Source organism: Falco cherrug, chromosome 12 (genome assembly GCF_023634085.1).
Source record: "Falco cherrug isolate bFalChe1 chromosome 12, bFalChe1.pri, whole genome shotgun sequence".
NCBI classification, from domain to species: Eukaryota; Metazoa; Chordata; class Aves; order Falconiformes; family Falconidae; genus Falco; species Falco cherrug.
In genome coordinates this window covers 21995553-22021302 of record NC_073708.1, presented here as the reverse complement: position 1 = coordinate 22021302, position 25750 = coordinate 21995553, and the positions used below count along the sequence as shown (strand labels likewise).

The window sequence follows — 25750 nt, the reverse complement described above, 5'->3', positions numbered from 1 at the left end:
AGAGACTAGAGCTGATGATTTCCATTTAAGTAAAATCAGTCTGCAACTTGAGGGAGAAGTTTCCTCATTGCCAGATCTGTGACACTTCTTTCCCCTTTTTATGCCAATATTTCTTTAATTTCAGACTCACAGAGGCAACGAATTAGTCATGAAATACAGTGAGACAGATGCTGTGCTATGCATTGCAAAATTTAAGAACAAGTACATGAAACAGAAGCTGTATGTCCATTTTATAGCTTCACATTTCAGATTCAGAGCTGGTCTTCCTGGCAGCTATTCTAATTTACAATACCTGTGGCAGTTCCCTGCAGAGCTGGCTGACATCCCAGAGCAGCTGGCCTGCAGTTTACTGGAGGCTATGAAGACAGAGCATTGTTCTCAGCTGGACTTGACTTGTACACGGCAGGTCCACAGCCCCAACTCTTGGTGGGTCTTCGGCGAGTGTAGCTAGATCATAGGATGTGTTTGTTAATGAAACATACCGGGAAGTGCTGCTCAGGGGAACCTGAAAGGTGTGCTGAGGCTTGATTTTGATTGCTTTGCTCTTCAGTGTGTTTGGTCAGATGGAGTCTCTTACCACTTTCCATGTACTATAATTACATCAGTGACATAGCAAAATGCAATCAAATTCCAATCAGATTGCAAAATGCTGCCGCAGTACTCCAAAGTTTCACAAGTATTAACATTAATTTGGACACCACAAAATATTCCCAGGTATCCAGAAGGCACTTTGGGAACCCTTGGATGGGTTGCAACACTGGATTTGTGTAGCATAGCTGGTCCTGAGAGGAGAAAAAGTAGAGTGCCCTGCTACCTGCAGGACAAGAAAAACACCTGCATTCACAGGACCTGCTTTTAGCAGAACAACACAGTTCTCAAGGGCATAGGACTAAAGTCAGCGTAACAAACAAAGGTATCAATCTTTCTTATTAATTAACCAAGTCCCTTTCTTTCCAATTCAGGGTATTGTCCTAGAGTTACTGAAGGAAGCCATGGTTTCCAAGTTAGGGGACACAAAAGGATTCCTGATTGATGGGTATCCCCGGGACCTGAAAGAAGCAGAAGAGTTTGAGAGCAAGGTGACTATATAATCGTAATGCTGTTATAACTACCATTAAGATACAACTGTACTTCTGATGCTGCATGGGTCCCCATCTTTAGCTGATTGCAGCAGGAACGTGTAAAGAGCCAAACCAACAGCACTGTGCAGCTCATCACTGAAACTTTGGCACCCCGTTAATATAGTAAGTCCAGCTTTTGCCCTCACCTACACAGACTCTGTAATACCAGGATAAGTAAAGGCTGATTTTACCCAAATTTTATATAAATCAGGAACAATTCACATTTAGTGGAAAGCACTATTAGTTTTCTCATTCTGGTGGATGGCTGCTGTATTTCTCATTAAAATCTCATCAAGCACTGCTTGATGTAGGTTCATAAAAAGCATGTATCTTCACAGCGATCTCTTTACCATCGAGCCAGCTCTGCTAAAACTTGCTGCCACTTTGAAACAGCAAAACACAGATCTAATTTTTGTGATGAGTAACAGGTGGCATAGCCATAAAAAGAGTTTTGCAAGTGACTGTGTGGCAGTTCAGAGAGTTATCAATTCCCTCAGTATGTGCTAAGACCTGCGAGAAGTCTCGGCTGTACATTTCTCAGCCTGCAGAAAACACTCTATATAAGCCCTATGAATGAATTTGCCTGTGTTTAGGAGAAAAGCAGCAGGGAACTAGGAGAAATAGTTAAGTATATATTCTATCATATTACACTCCACAGATGTCCTGTAGAAGTTTGAAAGGTAACAGAACTTTAATGAATCATCTCTTTTCTCCCTGAACCTTTAGTTGCTTTATTTGATTACAACAAAAGCCTAGCAAGATTTAGGCATCAGAAGATGAACACAATAATGGGCAATAGGATTTGCTATTGAAGCCATACATGGAAGTTGATCTCTTAGTTCCTCTACTAAAATGCCACCACAGACTATTAGAAAGACATTGGAGAATTCTTTCATTTTGTGTAGAAGGAGGAACTATTTCAGCAGTGCTGCTTTTCTGGCAGGCGTGCATGTCATGTCCTGTGAACGCTGGTATATACTATAAAGTAAGCCTTAGAGATTCCAGTGTCGTGGGCTGAGGCATTGCCAGGAAAACAAGTCTTGATGCATCCAATGCAAAAGCAGAGTCCCTTTCAGTTTCCGTAGGCACAGTAGCAGCAAAAGATCCTGTAGTCCTGAGCTGCTTTTGACTAAATTTTAGAGTAAAAATACAAGGACCCCAAGTGGTAATTTTGAATGTGCTAAGTCATCCCTGTTGTAACCATGTATCCACTTAAGTTTTCGCAGGGTGAACTTGGCAGGCTATAAGCTGCTTGGTTAAGTTAGTGAATTTTTTTAAAACGAGACATTACTGAGATAATGCTTTGCAATTCTTTCTAAAGGGTGATGAGAAATTATTCCTACATTATAACTGAATGAAAAGAGATGGACATCAGGCTTTATTAATTAATGGCAGCAAAGTGCAAATGAATAATGCTACATATCTACATAATGTGTAAAAAGCATTATAATTGTTAACAAAAAGCTGTTTTATTTAGAAGACATCAGGAGTAGTGCTTATACTTAACAGCTTGACAGCCCTAAATAGAATTAGCTATGTAGAAACAGTTAATTCTTCAGCCAGTTTTGCCCAATTCCTTTCTATAATATAACTGTACTTTTATCTAGCCATAATTCTAGGGAAGCATGTCTCTGTCCCCTCATTGGTCTTTCTGCTACATAAGTAGAAAACATTTTAAGCTCCACATCACCAGGTGGAAGATATTCACTAAGACGGAGTAAAGACCCAGTACATTAGAGTTGTTTGGCTTCTTGCAGATGTCTCCACAGCATGCACTATTTAAGCTAAATTGTGTCAGGAAAACAGTAATTTAAAAAAGAAAACAAGTAAAAAATGCTGTAATGTCCGATAGGGGCATTACATTACTTGGAAGAATTACAGATCTGTAACATTTTGAATTCCAGGGAATAGCAACATTGAAACTTTTAAGAGAACCATATAGATTTTTCAAAAGTAAATGAGACCCACCCTGTCGAACAGGATACTATTATCTGATCCTACTAGTCAGTAGAGTCCTTCATATCCTCATTGTAAGGTGATGATATGGCCATAACTGATGAATGGAATTGTTGCTTATTTATTCTATTATAATTTAGAACAGACCATGGAATTCCTCACGTGGAGCTGTGAGGAAGTAACTTCTCACCATTCTAGTCCAATTATACAAAAAGGACTTTTGTTTAAATCATTGATTAAGCTCACATCTTTTTTTTTTACTTCTCAATCTAAGTCTCTTGCACTGTTAAAACCGCCTTGTTGGCTTTTTAAATCCCCAAACCCAATACTGCTGCTGCTAATAGCATTAATGTTTTCTGAGCTGTGTGGAAAAAATGGATGCATAAAAGCCTGTCATTGAGCTGTCTGACATAATCCCTTGTCTTCAGCTGTCTCTTAGAAAGTCATTAAGGTAGTAGATAGGTCACCGTAACCCAGACATCCTCAGTCAAATGAAGAAGGCCTAACATGAAATATTTACCTTTAGAATATTTCTTCCTTCAATGGCTGTCAACAAAGGTAGCAATGGCAATTTCTATATGTCAGTCATTTAGACCTTGCTGCAGCCATGGTAAAAGCATGAGTTTCTAATGGTCACTAGTGTGAAGAACAGTCGTCTTTTCTCAAGACTTCTCACTCTTCCCTAAAAGGTGTTCTCCACACATCCCTGCAAGAAAGGGAAGGAATGAGAAAAGCCTGAGAGCGTCATTGAAGGATTTAATACATAACTGTATGGAAAAATTATCGCATTACTTTTCTCTGATCCTCTAACACCTCTATTTTACTTGACAGAGTAGAGTTTATCCCTTTAGACTCAGCCCAACAGTTGTTGATCAGACAAAACCTTGTGTCAGAGAAGGCTCTGCCTGAGTGTGGATGACAGAGTATATTGCAAGATTTATGCTAAATGACGTGCGTATTTTTCAGCATATAGGGGAAAGAATGATGGGGATTTGTGTTTAGAACTTCTGGCTCTCTTCTAAAATATTATAAGGAACATTCTGCTCTTTCTTGCCAGTTCTTTTTTGCCCATAAAGTACTGCAATATCTACAATGAAATGTAGATAGTGACATTTATTTATGAACCTTGCCAAGGCCTGGGAATAAAAAATAAATAAATCCATATTTATTTTCTTTATAGAAGGGAAAGATGCTCCCTTACGACTAGTTTGGCACTAGCCAAAAAGCATTAAACGGTGCTTATAGAATTCTCATAGAATTTGGAAATAACTCACCAATTGGAAAATGCAGAGAAATATATCACATCATGCCTTTATGGCACAGGTAGTAATGATGTAGAGTTACACTACAAATATTGATATAAAATAGTGTCTAACATAAAGTAATTCACAGGATGTATTCCTGTGAATACGTCCAATAACAGGCACTTGATGGTGTCCCTGAGCCTGTCTGTTGCTACTCATTTCTGTTTCAAGTGGGCACACTTAAATTTGGACATTTCTTTCTATTGCCTCTTGAAATTCTAAGCTATAGTTTACCACTCCCTGAATGAAAACACACTTTTCACAGATCAAACAAAGCAAAGGCCAGAAAAACAACTGTGTCAAGCATTCCACGAGGCCAGTGTTGTTTGCGTGAAACTTTTATCAAACAGTTGCAAATAATGAACAAACTTATGCTTGTCAGTCCAGGTAGCCAGAATTTTTCAGATCATAACTCTTTCTCTCTGTATGTGTAAAGCCCAATCAAGCACAGCCTTGATCCTGAATACGGGGATATCTAAGTGCTGCTACAATAAGAGGTGTTTGATAATAAGCATAATCTATGCATAGACAAATATGAAAAGTCATTTGGTAATAAATTCCTTGATTACTCTTGCGGTAGCATTTTTTTTTTAAATTATCCAAACAAAACCAGTTTACCAGGCCAGTGGTTTGGATGCTTACAGTTTTATTCTGTCTCTAGATTGGAGAACCAAAGCTTGTGTTCTGCCTGGACTGCTCTGCAGAAGCCATGAGCAGTCGCCTTCTGATCAGAAATCAGAGCAGTCAGCAGTCTGATAGTGCTGAAACCATCAAGGAAGGAATCGAAAGCTATTACCAAGCATCAAAACCTATGATTGCATACTATGAAAGGAAGACACAGTTATGCAAGGTAAATTGCTTGACCTTTTTAATTAAATTACTGTTTGTTACTTCCATTATGTGAGCAATATTTGGAAAATACTGACACACCACCATTTATGAACTGTATTAGTTTCTGCACTTTCCAGTTCGTTCTCATCTTATGCTTCCCTGGTTTGTTTGCAACTTTTACAAGCTTCTGAGTTCCACAGTACAATTTGAAAGAATAAAAACACAGATTTATCCTGAGCCTGAGAACATACACTGAATCACTACCTCATCTGTACAGAATCTCTTGTTGAACATTAATGCTGGAAAGCTTTTCTTTAAGTATTAGGATTTATTTCTCTATAAGGGCTTTCAGAATTAGGATGAAAGATTATGTTAATCCAAAGCCCTTTAGTTAAATTTTAAAAATTGACAGTGTATATCCTGAAATAAAACGGACTTGCAAACAAGAAAGATCTTTCTGCTGGAATAAGTGACATAGTTACTTTAATTTCAGTGAAATACCTCAGTTTACACCTGCTCAGGATGTGATGTTTAAAGCATTCTTATTATACTCTGATAGATGCTTCACAGAGAAGCCAGACAAATTCCATCAGTGCAATTAACTGATGTACATGCTGGCCCATCTGTAAACTCATTTACATGGGATGTTTATATTTCTTTTTATATCTTTCTCTGCTCCTTCATGGCAACTGTCCCTTCAGCTACAGAAAGATCTACTCATACTGGTCCTTCTTGTCCTAAATCGAAAGAATCCAATAATAGTTTCTGGAAATATTATGGGAGCTTTTTTCTAGAGTCTCTAGCAAACATGGAAATCACATACCCAAAACATTTCCCCTCTGCAAAGTTCCTAAAAGAGAAACATGCAGCTAATTTATGCACCCATATCCTGACCTGAGAACAGAGTAAATGACATAGTCCTGAGAAAAATGATACACCACAGGAGAGTCCTGTTTGGTGTCCTTTGCTAACCCCACAATAAGTGCATAGAACTTAACTCTAAAGTGGCAGGAAAAAAATCCCCCATTACTTTTCTTTTTTAAGCTTAAGAACAATTGTCTGGTTTTATTTCTATTTTCTTTGGCAAGCTACCTTGACAACATGGCAAGGATGTGAATTCAGTACAATACACAATACACCAATACTGCGATGCAAAGGAAAACTGAGCTCTCTGTATGGCAAAGATCTTTTTCCAGTGACCCGTGCCTACCACAGTGTTTCTGTTTTTGAAGCATCAGGGAAGTGACAGTCCTAAAGAGAATGAAACTACATTAAATGCTTTCACACAGATTTTGTATTCATGGTCTGCCTTATTTCACTTGACCTGGACCCTTCTTGCCCTTCTTTAATACTTCTGCTGCAAGTTTCTGCTCCATCTCCTATGCAACCTGTGCAATGGCAAAACATGCAGTCTTTTCTGGAAAGCTTATAGCTCATTAGCTCCTTAATGGACTTGCCTAGTCTATGAGTCAGAACTGGATACGTGCTTTGTAGTCTTTTATCATTACTTTTGGGGGCAACTGACATTGCACGGTAGAAAATATTTGTGTATTGCTTGAACAGTGCTTACACTGTTTTGTTACAGTGTGTGTACATTGTACTTGCTTCTGGTGAATGTAGGTGTTCAATGTACTTACATCTTCTGGGCAGAACTGCTGGGCATGAAAGCTCTGTAAAATCAGCTTCATAAACATTATCATGTAAAATGACCTTTTAAGGTTGAAAAATATGTTCTATTTTTCTTGAACACAGGTACTCTGTATTGAAACGTGTGCCTCATCTGCTTTTTACTAAACTGATAAAATGCACATCTGCTATCAAAGGTGTGATTCCATTATGGATTTAAAGTAGGGAGATGCCTTCTCCCCCACTCAGCCCTCATGAGGTAGAGAAGTACATGCTCAGTTATTTATCAGTATTTAGAGAACACTGCCAAAAGTCAGCAGAGGTAGACTTTTAAAATCAATCCTTCCAAGGCTGTCCTTGTCACCCCCAGCCAGCCTCAGGTACAAACGTGCAGCCCTGGTGCCTGTACAGCAAAGAGCAGAAGAAAATGTGGTTTCCATACAAGAAGCATGTTAACATTTTATTGTTCATGGATGAGAGAAGTGATTTTTTTTTTTAAAAGTGTTGTTGGACATTTGTGGGAATCTATGTTAAAGTTTACTTTGCACATACAGTAGAAGTGGAGAAGTAGGTCTGAGCACTCCCTTGCACAGGGCGGTTGACTTCAATAGCTATTCTGACCCAAATACTCCCTCAGTTCTGCAGTGGACAGTGCTGGAATGAAAAAAACGTTCAGTTTTGGAAATACACTAAATACTGTGAAACAAAGTGATTTCTTTTCTGGAAGTAATGCTTGATTAGGAAATTTTTCTAGACAATTTTCCTGGATTAGTGAACTCAAAAGGTTTATTCATAGTCTGATTTAGTCAATGACACAACTCAAACATAGTACCTGGCATAGTGGCATCCTTCCAGTGCCCGGCCCTGCTTTGAGCAGGAGGTTGGACTAGATGACCCACTGAGGTTCTTTCCAACCTGTATTATCACGTAAGCACACATCTTATAAACCTATACATTATTTGGCTCAACAATTTGAAAACTAAAGACAAAGAAGAAACAGCTGAGATTTGGTCAACAGCTGTTTTGAAACAAGAAGGGGTATATAATGCAAAATGTGTAAATGTTAGCTATGTGGGAAATTAAGAGAAAATAGACATTTAGGTTTACAGTTTTAAAACTATTTTAGCAGTGAATATGTTTAAGCTGCATGTGTTGAAAAAAGCTGAGAGAAAGGGGGAAATCTGCAATACCCAGGACACAGGGTTAGTTTCTTATTTATGGCAATATATTTTACAAAGTGCTAAGCACTGACATTAACAGCCACTCTGATGTTCTCTGAATGAAGAAAGGAAATTCAGGTGGAAAGCAGAAAAACTATCAGTATTACTTCTGACTGCATTTTTTTTTGGTGTAGGCTAGGCTAAAATAGTCCTTGGGTTTTGTTATTTATAATATCATGTGCATACACAGAAGGCTGCGACTTCAGGCAGTCTAACATATTTAATATTTTTCTTCCTAGTTTTAATTATAACAGCACACGTTTTCAGCTTTGGGGATCTGTTCATTCCTCAGTGGGTTTTATTACTCTCCAGCATTGACCAGTGCTGGCTGAAGATGTTAATGCTTCTGTTAAGATGTTCCTGCCTCTGTAATTCTGCTCACGGAAAGAACTGTGTATATGCTTCCTAACCCATTTCAGGAAAAGCCACCAAAGTTAATTTACAAGCTTTTATTTGATTCGAAGACCCCTTAAAATAAATTATCTCATCTACATTGATGGATTTTTTAAAATAATCCATGGACCTTCATGTAAATACAGACCAGAGGCTTGTGCCCTCTTTCTCAGGCAAAGCTGGTGGGATCCAATAGCTTCAGGGAAGTGATGTCTTACCTGAAGGTGGTGTTTGCAGATCCGGATCAGTCTGTGATCCCAGAATAAGTGACGGCCGAAGCATCTGAAGAGAAGCTATTTAAGAGAGGAAGAGAAGCAGGATCTAAAAGAATCTTCAGTTGCCGCCTTCTGGAAAGTTATTCCTTCCCGAGCTTGTTTTTTCAACAGAAGCAGCTCTTCAGTGAAAGGCCCATATGAGCTTTATACCCCTTGAGATTCCAGCCGTGCACTTTTTTAAGAATTCAGAGGAGTGTATCTTAAGGTTTTAAGAGGAATATTAGAGTCTAAATCCCACCTAACTGCCATGAAGATTCAGCATTAACCTTTTCTACCAGCTTACTGCAACGTGCGACTAAGCACCACTAATAATTGTAGGTGAAATAGTGTGTAAATGATCATGTTTTGTGGGGCTTAACTGTAGCACCCAGTCCCTGCTTTGCCACAGAAAAGAAAAATAAAATTATTAAATAGACTTGTTTAACAAGAAAATAGGGTTGGCATATTGGTATTACTTGATTTCTCCATTTTAAGCCTATTTAGGGCTGGGCGAAGTTTTCCACAGGTTAGGAACAGCACATAGCGATGGCGGTATGTGTTTAACTTGTCCTATCCAGCTAAAAGCTTCCAGTCCTGAACCAGGCAGATTAAATATGGAAATGTAAAATCCAGTCCTGGGCATAAGGCCAGTGAAAAGTCTGGTGTGGGAATTAGGTGTTGGATGAGCGCTCAGTGGAGAAGAAACTGATCCTTTGCTCCATGTCAAGGTGTGCCTTGAGAATACATTGTCAAATTAGCTTTCTTATTCTCTGCATTGCCATGGGTGTTACAGCATGGATGGAAGGAGCCTAATAAACACAGCAGAGACAGAAAAACTCAAGTCTGGCCAAGCTTCCTCTGCAGTCATTAGGAATTCTCTCATTGCTTTACTTGTACAGAAGAGACAAAGGTATATGATTGTAAGAACATTCCCATTTTAACCAATGGCCTTGTCTAAACCTAGAGTTGTTGTGCATAGATGCATTCATAAATAACTAATATGATGTTTGGAAATGGAATATTTTTCCGTTCTGCTGATCTCTGAACACGAACAGTGACCTGATGAAGCTGCCAAAAGATCAGGACTCTGTTTGAAATTTCCCTTTGACCAAGATTACCTGTCCGTGTTTCTGCTCAGCAGTGGAAGTGTGAGGAATACACAAAGGCTGGAGACTTTGGGTGCAGATGAAACATCTGTGAACCTGACAGGAATAAATAATAGTGATCCTTCCAGCCATCCAGCTGAGATTAAGAACTGTGATATAATTCACGGGGAATTATTTACAAGGGAAGATAAACTGACTGAAGAAGGAAGGGCAAAGAATGACAGTGTCCTCTGCTCACTTTTCTGCTAAGGCATTAAGTTGCTGAATTGTGTTCTGGAATGTAAAGTAGTTGTAACAGTAAATTAGAAATTTTCCAATTTTTTTAAAAATCATGTTTGGGGAATATAGTTTAATATTCCATAATTTCTTTCATATTCAGTTACAGAACACCCACTTGCCCCCAAGGACAGCAAGCGGGGGTTTTTTAACAAAGACCTTGTGCTGGAAATGCAAGGACTGAAAGCACTCCTCACAAAAACAACAGTTGCAAGCTGCCTGATTCTGTGGGAATCAGATGTTTCAGATTAATGAAATTAAACAAAATACACTATGGTAGCTGTAGTAAACAGGTAGATACTGTTGTGTTTAGATTTATTTCTCAGTGATTTCCAAGGTCGCTGGCCAGAAAAGCGCATCTGAAAATTTAGTCGGCACCTGCTTGTGTTTTAAAGTGGCTAAATGTAAATACCTCTGAATATATGTCCCTCTGTCAATTGAGAAGAAAGAGAGACAAAAACCTGATTGGTTTTAGCATCTGACTCATCCTTTAAAGCTTTTTTCAAGTGACAGTATGTGGGAGGGTAATAACTAATAGAGAAGAGCAATGCACTGGTATTCAAGCAAGACAAAACTGATCCTACCTAGCTAACTTAAGACACTTGGTAGGTGTCTGACATACAAGTTGCCTATTCAAAGTCATCTGAGGAAAAGGGGCACGAGTGTAACCAGGAAGGTGAGTGGTCCCGAGCAGAGGATTTTCAAGGATGTCCAAAAACCTTCACTGTTTCAGATCACAGGCTATGGAAGCTTAGCCTACAAAGTTCAACCAAAATGCATTTCTCTTTTTCTTTCTTCTTTTTTCACAATGCTGTTCTACTGTTGCTTTCTAAAATCAGTTGCAGTGACATGCTGGGCAAGCGGTAGTTACGAGATTCTTAGCACAAACATTTCCCATAACCATTATGAAAGAGCAAGTGACCATCCAGCCTCTCACCGTCTTCCACTTCTAAGCCTTCTCAAGCTGATCCCCTGCTTGAAGTGTCTCCGGGGAAGGGTAAATGTGTACTTTTCCCTTTAGAGAAGGGATAATCAATGGTAATAGTGATAGCAGGTATGAAATGTATTTCCATCTTTTGAAAGGTTGTCAGAGAATCATTAACCCTGGTCGGTAAGTAGGCGAGGAACAAAGGAACAAGCATTTCCATGTCATCCCCCTTGGTGCCTTGTGACCTATTAGATGAGACACTCTAGATGTATACGTCAGAAACATTATCAGGGGATTACAGATAAAACACAGTGGCAAATTCATACCAAATGCCAGCAGGTATCAGGGCAGCATGTTTCACCTGGTTTTCCAGACAGCTTGATCCATTGCTCTGAGAAGCAGGTACTGCGCTGTCTCAGAGAGGTTTTTAACACTCTTTTTAATGACAAAGATAAAAATGTTAGTGACAACGCAGCTGAACTTGACTGACCTTCACTAAGAGGCTTCTAAGTAGTAAGTTTATTCCAGAGTCTCTGCCTATCTTTCCAGAAATGGTGGTCTTCAGCTAGCCTTTCTACAGCCAGCTGGGGTTTTCTCAGTGGCAGTGTACATTTAGGCTTCTAAATCCCAAAACCTACAACAAACAGAGATTTGATGACAGAAAATTTAATGGCTGCTATTAATGCCATAAGGAGCAACACTGTACTATGGAGATGATTACTCCAGTCATTTTTCATATAAGTTCATTAAACTTCTCAGTATTTGAGGTTACCTAAAGCCACAGTGGTGTTTCAATACTGGAAGCACTATGGAAAACTGTATCTGGTTCTTGCTTTTACGAGAAGACAGTAGCCTTGAATAACCTTGGAAACAGTCCTAATTTATGAGGTTAGAATCTAAGAAAGAGAAGTACACAGTTTTCTCTCCTGGAGCTGCAGCAAGTGTCATTGAATTACTGTGGTACTAGCTGTGAATTATTGTCACATTAAGTTAGTTTTGTGCCACGACTTTAAGTTAGTTTTATGAATTGGACCTTTGTTATTTAGGAGGCAGGCATGGGACGCACTGGGGCTGTCATTAGTCGCACTCATCCATATTTTACTGTGCCTGTTGGGAAGTCAGTGTTCCAGCCAGTCATAAATGGTGGCGGTTTCCACGCTTACAAACCTATTTCTTCATCACAGCTGCCTCCATGTAGACCTGAGTATTGGTCCCAGTTCTAGAAGAGGTCACTGAAAAGCCAGTGGCAATCAGCTGTGCTGATTAGTTAGATCAGTTAGCCAGTGCAGATATATTGATGGAATAAAGTGATAATAAAAATACACATGAAGATAAGAGAGCTTTGAAGTGGCTGTGGTCTTCACCCTGTGTGAAGTAGATTTCCTGTGGGATAGCTATGTGAAAAGAGGTGTCTTGGCAGGTGAGACAGACAAAACCAGTGGCTTTATAGCAGCCGAGGTGGCAGTTGCTAGTTTCCTTGTAACTGAAGGAGGCAGGTGTTTGGTCCAGAATGGTTCACCGTACCCCTTTTCTCTTGGCTGCTCTTCAGTAACCCCCTCCTAAACCCTTTGCTTCTGTGGCTTAGAGGGCTCTTGAGAGACACGCAGCCCTTGTTTGAGAGCTGCCCTTTCCCGGGCACCGCCTGCTGCTTCACAGACTGCTCCAGCCCACGCGTACTTCAGCATGACATTGAGCAACAACGTCGGTGAACACCAACATGACAGAGAACAAGGGGAGCAAGAGAACTGTGCTTCCGAGAGCTTGCCAGGAGGGGAGAGGGTAGTCCTGCTCGGAGCGTGAGACACTCTTGCAGTGAGTCCAAGGAGACTGGACCCAGGCAGGCATGGCTCCGTAAAAGGCTGGCCAGGCTGGGCGTTTCCAGTGCTGGAGCTGCCGTGTGTGGAGGTATTGTGGCTGGATGTGCCAGCACTTCTGACAGGATGCAACAAGGGACCAAACTTTGCAGCACCTGCAGATGCCACCAAGAGCAAAACGAAGCTGCAGAGCGTGAGTGCAGTCCCTTGCTGGATCTCTGCAAGGAGCAGCTGCTGACTCCCACATGAGACTTGGTACCGAGGGACTTAAACGTACATTAAGTGCACTCAGACTGTCCAGGAGTGGGCTGCAAGCCAACAGCGTATCCGAGAAGAATTTCATAGCCTATTTCAAAAATACATTTTGTTTTAGTTTGAAACTCCTTTTATTCTCCTGCAGAACAAAGAGCTGGCAGAAAGTGTGATGGTCAGGAGTGTCCCCTTCAAACATTACAATTTGTCTGGCATCCTAGACAGCAACTTGGAGATGAAAATGCAGCACATATTCAGAAAAAAAGGCTTTAGCGAAGTTATCAGGGGTCCATTTAAATGTGTGCGTGCTTCATGGCACACATGCATGAAGAGTAAGCATGGAGAAGCCAAGGGGAAGCTTACTTGAGTTGAGAATCAAAGCTTTCACCAGGCATTTGAGAGGAACTGAATAATTAGCAGATGCAATCCGTGTGGTGTGCACAGCCAGCGTGACAGCTTCTTCTGTCACTACCGTGAAGACAAAAGACATCTCTCCTTCCTCAAGTAATGACCTGCATGACACTCACTGCATGGGATGGACAAGGAACTCACTGCTCGGAAATCCTGGTGCTACATTACGTTTTCTAGGGAACACACAGCAGCATTACTGGCTACCAACATCATTCCTCTATGCTAAAATGCAGTGCTCTGTTTCTCTAGGAGCACAAATTGGTCTTGGTTTTGTTGAGGTTCAATTGTGAAAAATAACCTGAACAACCTGGACAACTGCTGGCCAAAACCGAATCTTTGACGTGTTAAAAGAAAAAAAAATTCTTCAATGAAAGTGAGTTCTCGTACAACATAACCAGTGCCGCTATGAAACATGCGTTGGCCAAAGGTCATCGTAACACCAGAACCAATTCACCAAGCTTGCAAATAGAAATGCACAGAAACACACAACCTTGCAAAGTCAGTGCCATGTGAAAGCTTTTAGGTCAGTCACAGCGTTACATACTGTGACACTTTAGATGGCAAGAAACAAGTCAGTGCAATTCTTCTCATTACTGGTATGATATCCAAGTTACTCTGTTAGGTTTCTTTTGGAGAGTATTAAATGTTAAAAATAGTTTCTAAAAACCTTTCAAAACTGTTCTGTATACACCAAAGGTGTAATTTTACTTTAAAACATGAGTACTCAGGAGAAAGAACTTAAGCTCCCTCATTTGATTAATGTACTTTGCTCCAGACAACAGAGCCTACAGAAACTTCTCACATAAATCTGTGGAAATGGTGAATAATTTGGTTTATGGAAGCTGCCTCTCTACATTATAATGCTCATAACATGAAACAGAACATCTTTTATTTTATATGGGACTATTTTTTTGTGCCAGTGTTTGGGTGCTGAGATAATTCTTTGTAACTTAGTCAAAACAATGGTTTTTGTCTGCTTCACAGGTGGATGCAGAAGGAACACAGGAGGATGTTTTTCTGGAAGTCTGCAAGACAATTGACTCTTTTCTGAAAAAGGAAGAAGCAGCATTTTCTTTTCCAGCAGAAACGCTGTAGCGGCATGTACACAGCCTCACCTCACGGGCACTTGACAGTCACGATTAAAATGCTGTTCAAAGCAATACTGCTTTCTTGAGAGGTATCTGGAATTTGTGCATGTGGTACGTTGTTACTTTAGATGAAATCTTTTTTCTCTGTTCTGATAATACACTCAATAGAAAGTGGTCTGTATGCTAACTCTACACTAAGAATTGTACATATTGGTTGTTTGCTCTTCACGGGTTACAAGCAGCATGGTGAACAGCAGCTCCGGTTTGTATTTCATGGTCTCATACATTTGATTGGAAATCACAGTGCCTGGCCAGCAGCGAGCTCTTCCACCACATCATTCACCATTTAGCATATTTAACTTTAAGATCACCGCGTACAAGTTTCCCATTGGTTGTTATTTTCTTTGGATTAACAGTATTGATTTTTGTGGTGCCATTTAGCTTGTTCTTGGGCTTCAGTGACTAAAATCTGTTCTCCATTACATGCAGCTGTGAGACAGCTGGAATTAGTCAAGCTAGAAGTTAAAATAAACTTTCCACACATCCCCAGAACACTATTACAACAAGAAGCAGAGAAATTAATTCAAGGTGAAGATACCATTGAATATTGTGGAAGGCTGTCAAGCCGTTATTGTGGAACAGACACCACTTCTGAGATAGCCTTGTCTTCTGCTGGGAATTGTAGGCTATTATGACAACTTCTCAGTTTTGTGAGCTAAGTGTGCAATCCCATAATTATTCGTATTAACAGCAGGTTTATTGTATTATTAAAGTGTACATATAAAGATGACTATAAGCCAGAAGGTATGGAGATGTCTTTAAATCATACTTTGGGAGTATTTCAAAAGCAAAATTCAGATCATCTGTTGTGTTGTACTGACATGGCCAAAACTATTTTGGGGGAAGGGGCCGGTTGTCACCAAACCAAAACAAAAAAGGATACTGTCAGGGATTGCTCCATATTGCTTGCATCTTTAGCAAGCCATTTTTCCATAATAATCTGCAAAAAAAGTCTGTAAAAGTTGTACCGTATTTCTGTTAGGTTAACCAAAATGTCGTGGAGTGTCTTTGGTATACTGATAGCTAAATAAAAGTGTGTTTGACATTCCTGTGAAGTAACTGCATCCTCTTACTGGAACTACTGGATGAATTCCCAGTTGAAGTGGGCTGCATGATTGCTCGTGCTGTCAAAGTTGTACTGTATGCAGCAGATTTGTATTTTTGAAGTTACCTTTCTTGTAATGAAGACATAGTACAAATAAAACATAAAAAAATGAGGAGTAATGATTTCTGTTACAGTATATGTGGGTTTAATCCTTTTCAAAGCACAGTACATGACTTGAAAATATAGCTCAGATCAGCATGCTTACAGAGTATGTCCTTTTTCCATTCAGGGCAGATTCTTCTGTTTTCTTTTTCTTCCTCAGCATTTGCCCTGTAAATGCTAATTCAATTATTTTTAAGGGACTGTTTTAAGATACATTCTTATCCTTCATATCCTGGATGTTCCTTCTTTCCTGGGTCCTTTTATAGCCTACATTTTACCTCTGATGCTCTAGGAGGTGCTTCTCCAGCTCCAGACCCGTGCTGTTAAGTGACCAGTAACGCCTGCAGTACAACAGCTTTAAGGAAGAGACTTGCAGAATGCACCAGCATGCGAAGGCAGGTTTTTCTGAACCGAGCCTGGAAGCACTAGCAGCTGGCTGGTGTAGTATTTTTTCCAAAAAAACCATAAAATACTCTGGAGCTACCATGAAGCTGCAAATTCATCTGGGTAGGTTTTCTGGAGTATTTATTATTACTTCTAATTACAATGTAAGTTTAAAAGTGTGGAGTATCATACTTGTGCACAATGGGGAAAAAGACAACAATCAGCTGCCTTTTTTATTTTAATTCAAATTACGAAAATTATTTAACATATAGTTTCAGTTTAATCTTCCTGCTTTTTCTGGTCTTTTTTGTGGAAAAAAACAAAAAAAATCCCATGCTTGACTGGGTGTATGTGCATTAAGTATCTATTTGCGTATGTTCATAATGTATGCAGGAGAAATAGCTGTATATGCATGCATATGGAAATATAAATATTTATACATATTCAATAAAAAAGAGGACTTATCCAAGACACTTCTTTCTCAGGCGATTCAGACTTGAAATTCTCCTTCTGCTTCCAAACTCATTCACATTACACCGTGGCTTTTCGTTCTTCCCAAGCTATGCTAAATTGGTGACTAGATATTTTCACTAATGTACTTCCATTATTTTCTTCCACTATTTTTTCAGGCTATCCACAGAAAACAAGTATTACTGCAGATTCTCTCCCTGATAATACACCTTCAACAACTCTAGCTTCCTATAAACAGCAGGAATAATGTGGAAAGCTCTTTTTGTTTTTTAATGGTATTAGAGAGCCCCTCAGAGCAGTATCTTTTCCAATTAAGAACTAAAATACAACATGTGAATTTGTGTTGTATTTTTTTAAAGTTTATTAAATTATCTAAGTGTACTAGATATGCGAGATATGTTTACATAGGATACTTGCTCAGTGTTTTAGTAACTGCACTGTATTACCTTCTAAATAGATTAAATGCTTAAATTTTTTTGTTTTCTGAAGCAAAAAATAACTACACCTAAAGTTATTGCAGAACTTAATACTCAGCAGTTTATAATTAAAGTTATTAGGTGCAGCCAGCCAATGATCCTTCTTATTGCCATCTTTTAAAGACAGATTAGTTACTCTTCTAGCTAATTACTCTGAGTATTCAAGTTTCAAAGCAACTGGAAGTCTATTACAGTTATGAAATATCAAGTGTTTCTGAATCACAAGCTACACATATTTCAATAGAAAATATATTAACTAAAATATGTCACAATAATTACAGAGCTTCTCAGACAATGGTATACAGTGTACCAAGGGTACTAAAATCTGAATTTTATGCGATCTGGAAAAGAACAGTCTGCAAGTAAGATATGAGAAAACTAAAATGCTAATCCTGCAAAAAGCAAAGCATGTTTTAGTAGGCGCAGAGCACCATCAGTTCCCATTGAAATGAACAGCAGAGGAAGGCGCTGGGCATCCTGCAGGTCTGCATAGTGCATATTTGTATGACGTATTAAAATGTCCTTTTAATGTTTTCCGTCTTGATTAAAAAGTCAGAACTACACAGAAAGGAAGTCACAGCAAGCATTCTATATATAAACAGACTGTATCCACATAGTTTATTTCTCACAGTTCTCCTGACAATTGAACATTATTTAAGAACATACTGTATACACAGATAAGAAGAAACATACAAAATGTTTTAAATGATGCACAACAAAATCCAGCAGTATAAAAGAATGCATGTGAACCCTTGCTCACTGCTCAGGCTAAATTTAATCACTGTTTAAATAGTAATAAAAATACAATCTTTCATGGATCTTGTGCAGACTACAAAAGAGGAAAAATTATTACCATATATATGATTTATATTAGGCAGTTTTCTTTGATGAGTTGCACTAACAACTCCAAATACAGAGGCAGAAGGCTGTGTATTTTATTTTAAAGGAGTTAATGTTGAGTATTAGAGAGTTTACACAGTTACTACCACTGGCACTTTTCACCATATTTTGTACACATCACATGATCATCTTATATAACATTACATTTAAAAAATATATCTGAGTGACAATTTTATAACATTCACACACCATGAGCTGGTTAAGGAAGCAATGCCACAGTTGCCCCCTGTAGTGCTTCACTGTTGGTAAATAGAGTTCATCGTGGTTTACAAAAAAAAAAAAAAATTAAATTGAAAGTCAATGTGATTAAGCAGCTCCGATTTAATAAAGGCCTGTAACCAACCACCGCTGAGACAGTGAGTATTTTTTAGAGTACATCCTAGAAGCAAACACTGTCATTGGTTAAAACCTTGCCTAAGGAAGTCAGTTACTGTGCTGAAAACTATTTCACAACAAAACTGCAAGCTACTAAACTGTTTTTATATAAATACTTCATCTCCTCTGGATCTCATTATAACCAAGTTCTTCAAAGCCTTTGGAATTTACTCTATCTTTAATGTGTGCTCTCATTTCTGGCTCACCCTTTTATATGTTTTTCTTTTGTGTTTAGATTCACCACCTAAAAATGACTAACGTGGTGAAAAAAAGTCTCCCAGTGAAACCTTCTGCACACTAGGAATGTTCAGCTGCTGTTCAGTGATCTAGAACCATGACAGCTCAAAGCTGTAGTTTGACAAGTACACCCAGGAAGCTGTCATGCTGTGAGCGACATTTCAGGGAAAGCAGAGTCTTTCCAAAATGTGCACAGAATTAACAATGGTGCCATTGTTATTTTTCAAAGAGGATAGTAGGCCCAAGATGGTAGATCTGCTTCCCATGTCATCTATTTGCTGGAAAGTAGTTTGGGTCAAGGTAATTGTAACTGGTGCCCTGGGACATGCAGTAGTCTCTGTCTAAAAATGTCTCTGCTCTGTAAATAGGTTCTAACTGATGATCTTCCTTATGAATCTCTGTTTCATGCAGACTGCAAGGGAAAGAAAAAGATAACAGTTTAAAAGTTAAATATTTTTCATATCTTTAACTTCCAGAAACAGCGATCACATTAACAAATTCACACCAAATTTGATACCAATTACTTCATAAAGTGTAATTTCCCCCACTATTTAACAGTGGCAAACCTATCTGTCCACTTTTAAGAAAAAAAAAATGTATACATCCAGAACATGCTTACAAAATATATGTCCCACAAATACATGCTAAAGTATCTTCCACTTTACCCAATACAGGATACGCGTCCTATGCTGCAGCAAAGAATTCCAACATAGACAGCAATTAATCCACATAGAGACATTCAAGCTAATTACAAATAACAAGTAGAAGCATATGCTGCTCACCAGTCAGAACAAGCATCACAGAAATCCAAGGACATTTCTTGAGGGCAGTCTTGGCAGTGCCACCGAACACCCTGGATAGGTTCAATTCCGCAGTTATCACACTGTGAGGCAGATGGAAGAGCACTGAAAAAACAGCAGCTGCAACCACTTACGTTACTAAGAGTATACACCAATATACCACACAGAAAGGCATGTACGCAGGTCGATTACTGCTAGCCCACACGGTTCAACCCTTCTCACCACAGACCAGAATGTATTCACGGATAAAAAAAGTCTCCACACTCTAGGGGAGGCCCTCCAGAGCCCTGAGGATTGACCAGTCTTTGCTTCCCGCTCCCCGAACGCTCCATGTTGTCACTACCCTCCTGCTCAACCAAAGCAGACCTGGTCCTGCCTGCAGTCACTGCTTACCCTCACATGGCTGTAAGAACTGCTGTGACACAACACATCAATGTGATGTTTCTATAGTTTAAGTCCAACCATATAAAATGGCTAAATATAGACCCACTTTCCATGCCAGAAGCAAGCAGTAAGACCAGACCAGCAGAGCTTGTCGGGAGGCTGCAGATCAGGACAGGAGAGGTCAGACTGATGTACTTTCACACTCGGGAAATACAGTAACACATTACAGGCGGGCTGGAACTAAAAGCTAGGTGGCTGGGAAGGAAGTAGGACAACATGTTCAGGGAAGTAAACAGAAGTCTAAAACTAAAGCTGAGCAAGAATCCCCTAAGGAGAATCAGGGACAACTCAACAGCAGCTAAGTGCAAGAAGAGTCTGGCATGAAGAGGAGGAAACTACGACGAAACATCAAGACTGGATGAAAAATTCATGATGGTAGAGAACAGAGGCAGAAACGCAGAAATATTTGATAAAAAAAAACCCTGGAAAATGGGACTTGGAGGCAAGGAGAACTTTTCAAAAATCTAAACTATGAAGTGTGCTGCAGAGACAGGATTGACAAGGAAGAAGAAATGTGGGAAACAAGCCTGTGCTCCCATAGCTCCTCCTCCTTCAGAACCTGACGTTCTCTCACAGCATCTGTGAAAGCCACTTGCACAGCAGCTTGTTCCTGGCCACAACTAACCCACTCAAGGTTACTAACACCTTACAAACAGATTTGGCACGGCTGAATCCCTTCCTTCCACAGATGGCTTTCAGAATTTGAGGGCTGATAATGAGGAGGGACTAAGCATACTCTCAGCTGTTCTCTGAAAATACCAAATTCAGAATAATGCTAAATCCTTAAAAAAAATAATAATAATTGGTTCTAGTTATCTCACTTTGAGAACCAAGACAGTGGAAACCCTTGACCTTAATTTCCGTGCTCCAGCTTCCCTCTCCCCTGTGAAACAGAAATACCATGCCCTTGATTTCCTAAGGGGAAAAAAAAATGTTTGCAAAGTGCTCTGATATTACAGCAATGAAAGCCATAAAAGCCCACAAGAGATTCAATAATTCAATATTCAGAGTTTGAATAATGTGTAGTAAATGAGGCTGAAGGCCATGCAGAACCAAGTGTTACGGGGTGAGCTCTGTCCAGCCCATGCACTGAACAAGGCAGCAGCACTCCTGAGGGAAAACAGCATCTAATCATGTCATTTCCTAGTTTACTATAATGTATAATAAAACGAAATTCAGATTGCAAAGAAACTTTCAAACTTCTTGACACTGCAGAATGCCATTTTACTTTTCAGAGTAATATTATGTAGAAAAAGCAACTAGTTTGTTACCTAGAAGTCTGGTCTGCCTGATCAGCTTTGATTTTTCGGGGAAGAAAACACTAAGTTAAAAAACAAAAGATAAAACCAGAAAAACAAACACACCACACTAACTTTGAAAAAAAATAGCAAAAATAGAAAGCACCTTGGTGGTCTAACAACATGATTAAGTCTGCCAGTGTCAACTGATGAGGCTGTCTTAATTTTCTAGTCATTTTGAACTGAACTATAAACTGAGTATCTTTGCATTCTTATATAAATGGGTATTACAAAATAAATCTAGCTGCATAACAGTAAACAAACTGAAGAAACCGTTCTAAGGTAGCAACTGGTCACACAGAAAATCCCTTGCAAACCATAAAATATAATTTAGAGAATGCCCTTTCTTTCTGGTCACCTATTAATGGTTGATACTGGAACAACACATTAACTTAACATTCATTTTTGTAATTTCATGTAACCATTGTTTGGTGTCCTTGCTTCAACTTCTGTGAGTTATTACTTGATAGGATTGCAAAGGTGCTACAAAACAAAAAGATCATCCACCTATTACTGTTCTTATTCAACAACTTTGTCCCTTCTTTGGCCTCAGGTGGAGGAAAAATTACTGCAAACTCATAATCAGAGAATTATCATCAATGAATCATTGTCAATGCACGGTGTGGTGTCAAATGGAATTCTATAATGATTTAACAAGGCTCTAGAGCTTTATTTTCATGATATGAATGAGGAAAAGACAGTATGCATATGAATTTTCATACAGTATCAGTATTCAGTGAAACCTGAGCTATTGGAAAGACTGAATTACTTGGGTTGTTTTTATTAAAGATGAGGGAAAGTAGGCCCAGTGACCAAGAACTACGGAACCAAACTTGGTATATTAAACAAAGCCTTTTTAGGAAATCCAAACCATGTTCTATTTGAAAACTTCTACAATCCACTGAGTAACAGAAGAACATCTCTTAAACTCACCTTGAATCCCACATGCTGCACAAACCCACTTTCTGCATGCATCTGCTGGAGTTTCTGTTTCTTCAATTTTTTAAACTCTAACAGTTCTTTGTATTCAGGTAACTCTCGATATGTTATTGGAATACTCTCTTCATCCTGTTATGGTTTTAAAAGAACAACGAACAAACAAAACCAAAAAATATTCTTTAGTAATATAATAACTAGTAAGACGTATATTCCATAAATCACTCTCTGTGATTAATAATCTTTGAGAAAATGCTGGCAATATATTCTAACTAAGAAACATACTGGGAAATTACTTCTAAAACCCACACAAAACAGCACATACAGCTAACTTACATTTTATTCGATATTATTTCTACTTTATTATTTGTATTAAAACAAAACGCACATTATCCTACAAACAAGTGTCTTCTGGTGAAGAGCTCAGTTGTAGTATAAAGGAGAGAGAAGTGTCAAGTAACCTAAATTCCTAAGGTTTTTCTCTCCTTTTAGATACCTAACTGCAATTTGCAGACAATCCACTTGTCCATACATTGGCAGCTGCAGTAGAAGACTTAGCTTTTGTTCAAGACAAAGTTTATTTTAGTTTGAAATACTTAGCAACAGATATTATACTTGCGAACTGACATTTCAGGTCAGTTTTATCAAGTTAATTGATCTTTCTCTCTACTATTCTGTGGAATGGTATAGAATATTACTATTCTAAAGATCAGAACAGGGTTTGTAATTAAGTACTTTCAAAGCTCTGAAAATAATGAGAACAAATAATACCCAAAAACATTTTACAGTTTGTTTGCTCAAGCTCAGGTTTTTAAAAGACCCATAAATAAAGCCAGTACCAAGTTTCTACTATATGTATTTTTTATTTGAAGACAGTCAATCCTAACAGTGTTAACTTCTCACCTTTATCTGTAAGAATAAGAAGTGATGAGAAGCATCATTCCATGACTGGAAAAGTAGAAATCTCAGTTATCCAACCTCTTAATCCTTTTACTTTGTGCAGTCTCTTAACAGCTCAGGAAAAACATTGCTTTTTTTCCTAAATTACAAAAAATTTTGTCTCCCTACAGGCTGGTGCATACAATTTTGCCAGAGACTTACAACAAATGGTTCTCTCTTTTTAAAGAAACACACCGTTTCTGGTTTTTCTCATCTAATTTTCTTCAACAAAGGTTGAAGACTTCTATGTCATGAGAAGACAGAAGCTCTCATTCTAATTCAGGTGCCCATTTCAAGATGGCTATTTAATTGTAGCAGCTGTATTTGGTAGATATCAGCTGTTTTCAAAGATGGCAAGTCTATTGATGCAGAGCAGTTTTCAGATCCTATACTGATAGCAATGTTCAGTTATGGGAAACAACTACAAGATAGTAATCAAAATTCTTCTAATGTAGCCTACACACATAATTTCAATTTCTTTTTATGAATCTGTGAAGATTAAAGAATCTGTATTATTTAGTAAGTTTCTTAAAGTGAGGGAAAGAGGTTTGCTCTTTAGTGTTAAATTTCTAAAGGCCTTATCAATTAATTAATTGTAATTATGAACCTATAATAAAGGAATAGGCTGTAAACATTCAGAAAAATCGAAGTTAAATGACATGATCAAATTGTGCGTTAATAAGCTACATTTCTTAATATAAAACAGGAAATCACCTTCCACGCAAATCTCTAAAGTTTTTCTGAGGAAAAACTGTCTGGCACAAAATAACTGTATATTGAAAAAACTGTGCTGTAATAGCTCCCTGTGTGGACACTTCATTCTGGAATAGTAAGTAGTTGTATGCTAGAATAATTAGACTACTCATAAAATGAAGTAATCATCACTGAAAAGTAAGTTCACTCTGTTGGGAATAGAAGGTCTTCACTTGGGAATAACTCATTTATATTAAAACCATTTTTCAGGAATGGTTATGCCAGTCAAGCTGACTGGTAATATCGAGGCAAAATCTTTTGTCTTCAGAAGGGAACCTGGTACTTCCATTGTAAAGAAGTCAAAGAAAACCCTTCCTATGATTTTCTTGCTACACTGAATCTATTCCCCACCATGCTGATGCAAAGTGTTTTTCTCCAAGACAGTGACAGTGACTGAGATCTGACTTTTAACATTAGAACAGAATCCTGTACATTCATTTCTAATATAATTCATGATGTCTTTTCTTTCAAACTGGTTCTATTTTGCACTGATAATAGGGATCTTTTTGGTCACCTGTGTCTTTCTACATTACTGCAAGCCCGAAATATATCCATCTGGAAATGCTGCACTATTGAAAAAAAGAAAAGATGAAGCCAGATTTTAAAAAAAATGGGGGGACCCCCACAAGTCCACCATTATCACTGCAAAACCGTAAAAGAGCAACTTCTATCCAAATTAAAATAAATCCCAGTTGATTTATGGTGCCCGTATTTATTAGTGTTAGGACACCATGGCAAAACCAAAATGTTTTAGGAAAATATTCAGAAGTTAGAAAGTATGTATTTAAAACCAATACAGAACAAAAGAATGCTTGCTCAGAACCAGTTCAATTGACGTAATAGTAATCTGCATCTCTTCTAATATGCATTTTTCTTTCCAGTTTCTTTTAAGGTCATTATTAGAATATACGAAGTTACCAGGAACGTCTGTAGATGAACCAAATGACCATAAAGACCATCAGCGAGAGAATACAGAACACCAGTGAAGGCTGAGTAATATACAAGCAACTTTAGTAATTTAAAGAAGACTATGCAGTGCATGCGAAAAAGTCAATAAAGAAAACGAATGGACTTCTGCTGGGTGGCCTTAATACTTCTGTTATGCAACAGGCTTTTCACACACAAGATGTCACCAGTCTCACAAAAAAGAAAAAGAAAAAAAAAATAACAAGTCAGGTTCCTCCAGTAAAGCCACAGTGATTGACACAAACTGTGAAACTTGCCCAGCATCCCAGTGGTAGGATATAGTCCCTCTAAGATTCTATATGGAAGTGGGAAAGACGTATGCCTAAATTCTTATAGCACTGCATGTGATAAATTAGGGAAGTGGAACACTACATGATGTAATAATATATTGGGTTAGGATTTCTGCTAGAATTGCTTCTAAGAACATACATTCGCTTGTTGACCGACAACACAGTCTGTTAGTTCACACTCTGAAGCAGATTTTTTAAAAATCCATAATTAAATTAGACAGTGAAGGAAGACAAAAACCAATGATGCCAATAGCTTTTAAACTTTACCAGAGCTCTATGTAACTCTTCTAAAAATTAATCTTTGAACAGAATCATAACTATATAGTTTATATGACTTTCAAACATGTCAGATCACTTTTTGGAAATATGCAACTGAAACTTTCTAGAGCTGTTTCAGGAGAAAACTGTTTATTACTTCTTTTATGAACTTCCTTTCTGATTTGGTCTAAGTTTTCTGCAGCTGGAGACCTTTATATTAAAGATATGTTTGTAATTCAAAATGGCTCATGTTTCTTGCCACAATTTAATACTTAGTTGATGATATTCATTTTATAGCAAAGATGCTTAATCCTTATAGTATTCATACAGTAAGGTTAAAATGACAGTAAGCAAGAAATTCTTGGACTTATTTAAA

At 38.3% G+C, this 25750-nt stretch overlaps 2 protein-coding genes across 4 annotated transcripts in view; one reads left to right on the top strand and one right to left on the bottom strand.

The window, feature by feature from the left end:
* The window catches only part of AK5 (adenylate kinase 5), a 99996-nt gene extending 83112 nt beyond the window's left edge, over positions 1 to 16884 (top strand). The window contains exons 12-14 of the mRNA XM_055724743.1: positions 963 to 1079; positions 5043 to 5231; positions 14477 to 16884. Coding sequence (XP_055580718.1) covers positions 963 to 1079; positions 5043 to 5231; positions 14477 to 14587 — 417 coding nt within the window. The 3' untranslated portion in view covers positions 14588 to 16884. The remainder of the gene's footprint in view (positions 1 to 962; positions 1080 to 5042; positions 5232 to 14476) is intronic.
* An 887-nt stretch (positions 16885 to 17771) lies between these two features.
* ZZZ3 (zinc finger ZZ-type containing 3) overlaps positions 17772 to 25750 on the bottom strand; it is a 64056-nt gene continuing 56077 nt past the window's right edge. For all 3 annotated transcript variants that reach the window (XM_055724740.1, XM_055724738.1, XM_055724739.1), the window contains exons 11-13: positions 22166 to 22300; positions 19473 to 19573; positions 17772 to 19102 (exon numbers count right to left, since the gene is read on the bottom strand). In XM_055724740.1, coding sequence (XP_055580715.1) covers positions 18958 to 19102; positions 19473 to 19573; positions 22166 to 22300 — 381 coding nt within the window. In that variant the 3' untranslated portion in view covers positions 17772 to 18957. The remainder of the gene's footprint in view (positions 19103 to 19472; positions 19574 to 22165; positions 22301 to 25750) is intronic.